Consider the following 8914-nt stretch of genomic DNA (forward strand, 5'->3'; position numbering starts at 1 on the left):
TTATTATTATTACTATTATTATTATTAATAATAATAATAATTTGCAGCGAAAGAAAATTTATTAATTATAATAACAATAATATTTCCATAATTAATAATAATAATAATAATAATAATAATAATAATAATAATAATGTCACTGTATCAGTGTAGAAGCTGCAGCTTTACTTGGAAGTAAATCCTTTGGCTCTGAAGAAGACTCATTTTGGAGGAGTGCAGAAATGATCCAGTTTCCCTTATTCTCCATGCTCCCTAAAGTACCACCTCCCTGAATCCAATCCACTCTCCTTCCCTTTGTAACAGTTGCCTTCTCTTAGGCTGCATCTGCACTGGGGAAATAATCCAGCTTGACTCCACTGTAACTGTCCTGGCTCAGTGCTATGGAATTCTGGGAACTGTAGTGTCGTGAGACATTGAGCCTTCTCTGCCAAAGAGCTCTGGTGCCTCAACAAACTAATAAATTATATTATTATTATTATTATTATTTTGCAGTGCCTTGTTCTCTATTATTATTATTATTATTATTATTATTATTATTATTATTATTATTATAGAAATATTATGCAGCCTCCGTTCTTGAAGGAGTACCGGAAGCAAATGGAGCAAAATTACAGTGCAGCAACATGGGAAATGTGGGACCTTGGAGGTTTGGGGGCGTGTACCAGGATGGAAGCAAAGCTGCATTCCATACCAGACCATCGGATTGAAATCAAAGTGAGCCTGGAAACATTTTTTGTGAATCTGCAGTGGCTTCGGACCAAAGCTGCAAAACCCTCTGTGTGATAAGGGCCACTGTCTTCATGAAGCAAGGAGATAAACAAAGGTGGTTGATTGCTGTCTTCATAGGGTCTGCTATGTATGAGTAGTCCACAGATGAATGCTGTGCACATGCTAATTAAACCACTCCACCTGGATCCTGCTCACATTCCAGCCCAGGCTAGTCCTTCTTTTTTAAACACCTTCCCTACTAGAAAGCTAGGTAAAGGAAGAAGCCAGGAGCTTCCTAACCCAAAGCTTACTTATTTCAGTCATGAGCTCACAATGGGGGCTTACCTTCAGTTCCCATCTACAACATGAGAATTAAATGACAGTAATGGTGATCTGAGAGGCAGCATAGGGTAGTCATTTGAGCACTGGACTATGACTCTGGAGACAGGGGTTCAATTTTCTGCTTGGCCCCCATGGAAACCCACTGGGGGACTGTGGGTGATTCACATACTCTCAGACCCAGAAATCCCCGTGATAGGGTCATCATAAATGAGAAACAACTTGAAGGCACACAACAACCGCAAAAATAACAACAATACTGATCAGATAAGACAGTCATGAAGATTATTGAAGTAACACTGGTAAAAGCTGAATACAGTCCGTCCTCGCCTTACGCGGGGGATCCATTCCGGATCCCTCCGCGTAAGGCGAATTCCGCCTATGCTCGAGCCCCATTGGAAACAATGGGGCTCGTGCGCGGCGGCGCAGGCGCATGCAGGGCGCAACGGGCGCGTGCGCCCATTCAATTGAATGGGACGCGCCGCCCCTTCCGCCTCGCGGCTTGAGCGCGTATGCTCAAGGCGCGTATGGCGCGCCCGCGTATGGTGCGGGTGCACTGTATTCAAAAAGTGGTGAGTAAATGTACTTTCATAACTCAATGGTTCAGCTCATCACCCTCAAATTTATTAATGGAAAACTAATCAGTACAAACAAATATAATATAAGCAATACAAGAGTCAAATTATAATCTCCAGAACAGAGTCAACATAAAAATACTGTATCTCTTTAAATTACAATCTACTGAACTATGTTTAATACATAGGAGTGACTGTAAAACAAAAACAAAGGAATGTGTATGGACTATGGGATGACTGGAGAAACCAGCAAACCTAGAATAACAACTGTATGATCAAAATACCTTAATCAAAAGACCAAGGACACAGGAATTGACGTTTTGGCTACTTTCAAAAGTCCCTGCTTGCTGCCAGTTGTAACTGTCAAGAGCTACACAAAGTATACCCACTTACAATCATTATGGAATTCTGGTTCAAAAAGAATGAATCAATGAACCAAAGGGCCTGAATAAACAGGCCAAAATAAAGCTGCTTCAGGTCATTTTGGAGGTATGCTGTTTCAATTATGCATGTGGCCTAGGAGTCCAGAAGCTGCACCAAAGCCATGCTCCAATCCTAAGGACTGGAGCGCAGATTTGGTGCAGCTTTTGGTCTCTTGAGATGCGTGTGTCATTTAAATAGCATACCTCCAAAGTGACCTGAAGCAGCTTTATTTTGGCCTGTCTGTTCAGGCCCAAAATAAGATCAATCCCCCTCATTTCAGCTGTCTCACTTCCCTCATCAGAAAGTGCAGCTGAGGGGCAGAAGGTCCTTTCAGCAACTTAAGACAAAGACATCGGGAGCAAAAGAATTACCTCGGAGGGATCATGAACCCACTGGCCATCCACGAAGAACTTGTACTGATGTTCACCTTCAGGAAGGTCCAGAATAGCAACAAAGTCATTGTGGCTAAAAGGAGAGGGAACAACTCAGATTGAAACACTGCACTCTAAAGCTTCTTAAAGCCACCACCTGAATCTAAGCAAGAATTGGGACTATCTGCATAGTCTGCCTTTGATACAAACAACAAGAGGAGGAAAACAAAAGGAAAGACTGAAGACCAGTTGAAACAGCAGGCTGTAAAAGCTGCCTCAGTAAACTTTTCTCTGATGTACTGAGAGAAAAAAGCTATAACTCATTCATTCCAACGTGCCAGCTCTGAAGACAAATGTGACAGACAAAGAAATAGAAAAAGGGCAGCCCTGGTGGCGCAGTGGTTAAATGCCTGTACTGCAGCCATTCACTCGAAACCACAAGGTTGCGAGTTCAAGACCAGCAAAAGGGCCCAAGCTGGACTCAGGCTTGCATCCTTCCGAGGAGGGAGCTAAAATGAGTACCCAGACTGTTGGGGGCATATTAGCTTACTTGCTGTTCACCGCTATGATCTTTGGAATAGCGGTATATAAATAAAACAAATTATTATTATTATTATCAGAGATATTGTTTTTTCCAGTATCCACTTTGGAAAGACACAGTACATAGAGCGATTCAAATTTTAAATTAATCATACTTGCTAACTTTATAAAGAGGTCAAATGAAAAGTAAATTAAACTGTATATATTGTCATTTATTCAGAGAGTAACAACTCCCTTGAGAAAACATCTAAATCCTCAACTGCTGCTATCATATTTTTAAAAATGTCCATATGTGTGCATGGGCCCAGAAAGGCTAGGAAGGCCTATTCTAGAGTCTGGCATATGAATCAATGAACGAGCAGATGCATGCAGGTGGTGCAGGGTTTACATATCAAGCAAAGCAGACTGTTGGTCAACAGACTGAGGTGGCAATGGGGCCTAGCTGCTTCAAGCACTACCCTAAACTATCCCACTATCTCCTAACTGCTGAGTTCCCACTCAGAACCCCAGGACCAGAGCTTGGAACATTATGTTTAAAAATTAATTCAATAATCTTATCTGTTAGAAATTGGAAAAATCACAAGCATAAACACTAAAACATGAAATGGTTTAATTCTGTAAGCAATAGTTTTTAAATCACTGATTAAATGTTGGACCAGGCTATGGAATTTACAGAGAACGGCATGGTGGTTGTCACTGTTGACCTTAAGGAAGCACATTTTGTTACGTTGAAAAGTTTTTCCTTTATCCTTTTAAAGTCTTGCTCCTTCAACCTTTATCTCCCCCACACTCCACAGGCATGACAAAACCTGTAACAGGACTGTTGTCTGGGAATAGAGTCCAGCATATCCAGGGGCTATCAGGTTAGGCAAGGCTATCCCAGAGCACTGGTTCTTATCTTACAACCTCTTCAGTTTAGTTGGTCACTTACCTGCATCTATTTTCTTTCTACTTTCTACCTCGCCAACACATACATTTCATTCATTCTGCAAACACCTTCTTTTTAAAAAACACTAATTTATTTCTATTAGAGGGTCCTGACCCACTGCAAAATTAAGCAATAAACAAACTGCCACAAAGATTGCACTGTGGGTCAAGAGTGGAGAAAAATATGATTTATTTTAATTAGAGGACACTGACCCACTGCAAAGTTATGCAATAAATTGATAGCCACAAAGATTGCTTTGTAGGACAAGAGTGGAGAATTCTTCATATGACATTTTTGAAAGTCTGGGAATACGCAGAATATTTTTTTCTGCACAACTGAATTAGTATATCTATTCTGCTTCCTCAGTCCTAACCAAAAAATGTGGCTCACAAAGATCAGTGGCAAAGTACAGATTCTGCATGCAGGATGGAGCCAGGGATCTCAAACACAATCTGTGGCATTCAGTTTTAATGAGCAAGTATTTAACAAGCCTACTCTTTTTTGCATGCATTGTTTGTTAAGCAGAATAATTAAATGGTAGGTGGATAAAAAGCAGAATGGGAAAGGTGAACAGGGAGAGAGAGAAGGAGAAGTGAAAAGAAAAGATAATGAGGAATGGGTTTTAAATTATCCAAAAGCCAAGCAGTGTTGTAATAATACAATAAAGAATTGGAAATGGTGTTCACTGCAGTTCAACCCAAATAATATGTCATGCACTAATATATAATAGAAATCACTCCACAATATAATCAAGAGAGGGTAGGGGATTTACTAAAGAGAGCATTCCCATCCTCCAGAAAGATTCTAAACACTCTTCTTTCATATAGCTCTGGGGGAGGAACCTGACTTTTGGCCTAAGAGGCCTTTATGAAAGGTTCCAAAATATTATATAATAATTTTATATCATAGAATATAAAACAGAAACCAGTTCAGAACATAATTGTACAGGCCCATGGAAGGGGGCATTCTGAAGGCACTCTGGTTGCTTGAAGGTCTTGGTCCCCTGCCAAGCAAACAAACCACTTGCCAACACCATTCCATTCCATGGTTTTTTTCTTCTTTCCCTTGCCTTTCTTTCTTATATTTTCAGTAAAGTCTGTATTTAAGTGAGGTATAGAATGAAAATAAATTGGCTTATTTTAGTACAAATGCTCTGTAGAAGATGGGAGAAAAAAACTTTCCAAACATACAAGCATGGAGTTCCAGCCAAGTTAAAATCACACATCACTACTTTTTACCTTTTAATTAAAGGGATCTTGGCACTCCAGTTGTTGAAGGAACCTGAGATGAAGACTTCCTTGCCTCCATCAGTCCAGCGAATAACAGTGGGACGAGCCTGTTGGGTTGGCTTGATTGAGTCATCCAGGTCATGGTGCCATGACACAAAATCCTTTTCCCCAGGAAGCTGCAGTAGAAAGAAAAGAATTGCATTTTCTCCTAGATTTCCAGTATACAAGGCTGACACAAAAAAGAAAACCCACTGATTTCCTAGATGGCAAAGATCACATAATCAGGCTCATGAGCAAGTATTCAGGTTTCGTGTTTTGTTTTTTTAGCCTGTCACAAAAAGCAGAATTTTTCTCCCCCAAACCAAATCATACTTAGGCTTCAAGGCCATGAGGATACAATGTCCAAACATTTGCCTTCTTCTCTTCTTCAGCATGTTTATAGTAGCTTATTTCTTACAGGTCAGATTGACACACAAGAGTTAAGTACTAGTTTGTTGAATTCTGGTTTCTTGTTGTATCCAACTACTCTGCAAATTAACCATGGTATGATAATCACGTACAAACCTTCTTGGCTTACAAACTCTGACTTATTCGAACCATAGCTTATTGCTATACCTGAATCAATAATTGTGTCTTGTCACTGACTTGTTTCCTCAGTTGCCTCCTCTAAAACATGAGCTAACAATATAGGCAGGATAAAGGCTAGAAATGAAGAAAACAAACTTTGAGGTGAATCATCTGATTATCCATACCTGATTAAAGCAACACATTATGGCTAAAACAATAACGGATTAGTATGCCATACAAAAGCAGCTGCAATGTTAAAAATTAGTGTTCTTCTTTTCCTTTTTTGTACAGATAGACTTAAAAAATGGTCATATAATTACTCTACAGTACTTCAATGTTACTGGTCCTTCTAGTAGAAGTCCAGAGCTTTGTTAGGTATTGTAGATTCAATGGTGTCCACAATAGATTGGCTGGGACACAGGGAATAACTTGTGCGCCTGCATGCTAGTCCTCCAATAACAGTCATAGTCAAAAACTTTATTTAAATTAACTGACAATTATACTCATGCTACCAGAAAAAAATTATGGGTAGTGTTGTTTTATACTGATACCTAGGAAAACTTAGAAGGCATAAACAAGCAGAGCATCTTTCGAAGTGTCAAACATGCCTGTACCTTGGAATCATGTGTGCTGAAAACATTGGGGTCATCAGTGCTTCCAACCATGATCTTGTGTGAATGATCCTTGGCATGCTGGCTGCTGTTAGCACCCTCAGAACGATGAGATTTGGAGCTGTGGCGTTCCCCAGACCCTCTCTCACTGGTGGTGTTCCCCATGGTAGCACTGCAGAAAGACTATAAAAAAGATGACTGAGCACAAAAGTATCTCGTCTGTAACTTGGAATGTCATTTCCAAGCGAGCCAGTAAGGAATACTCCTTTTTTCTTTAAGATTGGTGATCTCCAAACTTGGATCTCCAGATATTTGTTATTGTTGTATGTCCTCAAGCTTTTTCTGTTATGAGACAATAAGGTCATGGTGTTTTCTTGGCAAAACAGGTTTGATTTTGAGGCTGACAGTGTGTGACTTGCTCAAGTTCACCCAGTGGGTTGGCATGGCTGAGTGGGGGTTCAGACCCTAGACTCTGGCACTCAAACCACTACACCACACTGGTTCCCCAAACATTACTGGAATTCAATTCTCAGAAGCCCCATCAGCCATGGATAATGGTCAGGATTCTGGGAAATGCAAAATCTAGTGGCAAAAATCAAACAAGAGGTTTCAACAGCTACTTCCATATCGCCTAAAATCCAGATGTTACTTCCACTTCTAAATATACCGGGAGTTGCATATAACTCATGAAGATGTGGTGAAACTGTGCTTCTAATGTTATTCTGGATACTAACATTATTTTTAAGGTCACTGAAACGAAAACTTCTCTCTGTCACCCTGTAAGATTCCAGACAGCTTTGACAGCCACATGGAGGAGGAAACAGATGCCACAGAAGCTCAGAGTGAAGGCAGCAGCTGTTCAGGAGATTAGGATATCACTGCTCAAGAGGACAGAAACCAGGAAAAATCGTACTTCCAAGAAAACTCCAGGGACTGGGTGAAATTCCCTAAGCAAACCTTTGCAAAATGCATGACCATAAAGTTGGATGGAAACTACATCATACAAGCAGGAGCTCAAAATGATAGTTAACCATCTAGCTTCAAGCAATGCCAGATCATTAGATTTTCATTTATACTGATTTGTGCCCTGACATTCCGTATAAGATGCTCTGACTGGCGCCTATCAAAAGGTACTATGTCATTATCCTGATTGTTCCTTAACTCATGGCAGGGGGAGCCAATGTTTACATGTGAGAAATTATGTCAGCTTGAACACCTACAGTCCTGTAAACAAGTCTGAATGAGGCAGGCTGATTGAAAGTAGCCTTACTTTAATCTCTAACTCTTGCAATGGATGCAAGCTGCAGGAAAAGAGATTCCACCTCAACATTAAGAGGAACTTCCTGAGAGTAAGGGCTGTTTGACAGTGGAACAAACTCCCTTGGAGAGTAATGGAGTCTCCTTCCTTGGAGGTCTTCAAACAGAGGCTGGATGGCCATCTGTCAATGGGGATGCTTAGATTGAGAGTTCCTGCATGGCAGAATGGGGATGGACTGGATGGCCCTTGGGGTCTCTTCCAACTCTATGATTCTATGCCTAAGGAGAGAGATGTCATGCTTTGGCCACATCATGAGAAGGCATAACTCTCTCTATGGTTCTATGGGGCCCTGCCTAGGAAGAGCCTGGCTTGGCGGCCCAAATCACTGCCCACCGAAAGCAGGGAGTTTAGCACTTGACAGACAAAGGGAACTAGAGACAGGCCTCCCACCCGGACAGGCCAGGGAAGAAGGACCCTTCCCTCCCGCCCTTGGCCTTTCCCGCAGCAGGGAAACCAGGATTTGCCCTTGAGGCCGGGAGAAAGGACCCTTCCAGGCGCCTTGGAACAGAAAGACAGCCCACTCACCCGCAATGCCTCCGAGGGGCTCAATGGCAACTGAGGTGCGCATGCGCCCTGAGTCCCCACTCCGCGCCTCAGGATAGCCCTCCCCCCCAAAAAAGAGAGGGAAGGGGAAGCAGGGCAGGGGGCGCCACACAGAATGCTTCCGCTTCCGGTCCTGCTGGCACCTTCTCACCTGGGGAGGGGGGATGAGGGGAATGTGCAGCACTAGTGGGACTACTAACCGGTTCGTATGCCCGCCTGAGCTTTGGTGGATGTGGACCCACTCCCTCAGATGCAGGGCGGAGTGATAGCTGGGACAACATTTAGAGGGCAGTGGATCCCCAAACTGTGCCCTTTAAGGGATTTTGGACTACAGCTCCCAGAATCCCACACCATTGGCCAACGTGGCTGAGGCTTCTGGGAGATGGAGTCCAAAAGCTCTTTTGAGGCAAGGGTTCCCCAAACTGTGCCCTTTAAGTGATTTTGGACCTCAAGTCCCAGAATCCAGACTATTGGCCAACATGGCTGAGGCTTCTGGGAGATGATGTCCAAAATCTCTTTAAGGCCTCAGTTTGGGGACCACTGATTAAAGAGATTATGTCACCACCTTCTTATAGTGCTGCTATTCCATTTTAACTGCTCCGGCTGCCTCCTCCTGTTGCATTCTGGGACTTGCAGTTTAAGGAGGGGCATTTGGAATTTTGAGCCAGAGAACTCTTGAGCCTCACTGAACTACAAACCCCAGAATGCAACAGGAGGCAGCTAAAGCAGTTAAGGTGGAATAGCAGCACTATTATAAGAGAG

The 8914-nt window shown here is 42.3% G+C and overlaps 1 protein-coding gene across 4 annotated transcripts in view; it reads right to left on the minus strand.

The window, feature by feature from the left end:
- PRKAB2 (protein kinase AMP-activated non-catalytic subunit beta 2) overlaps positions 1-8481 on the minus strand; it is a 12195-nt gene extending 3714 nt beyond the window's left edge. Inside the window, exons 1-4 of one of the 4 annotated variants that reach the window (XM_042463612.1) lie at positions 8353-8481; positions 6295-6474; positions 5123-5289; positions 2417-2510 (exon numbers count right to left, since the gene is read on the minus strand). In XM_042463612.1, the coding sequence (XP_042319546.1) occupies positions 2417-2510; positions 5123-5289; positions 6295-6474; positions 8353-8433 (522 nt within the window). In that variant the 5' untranslated portion in view covers positions 8434-8481. Of the gene's footprint in view, positions 1-2416; positions 2511-5122; positions 5290-6294; positions 6475-8134; positions 8278-8303; positions 8324-8352 lie in introns of those variants that run through there. The other 3 variants (XM_042463614.1, XM_042463613.1, XM_042463615.1) reach the window with 3 other exon arrangements.
- Between the last annotated feature and the right edge of the window lie 433 nt (positions 8482-8914).

This window comes from Sceloporus undulatus, chromosome 4 (genome assembly GCF_019175285.1).
Source record: "Sceloporus undulatus isolate JIND9_A2432 ecotype Alabama chromosome 4, SceUnd_v1.1, whole genome shotgun sequence".
Classification (NCBI taxonomy): Eukaryota; Metazoa; Chordata; class Lepidosauria; order Squamata; family Phrynosomatidae; genus Sceloporus; species Sceloporus undulatus.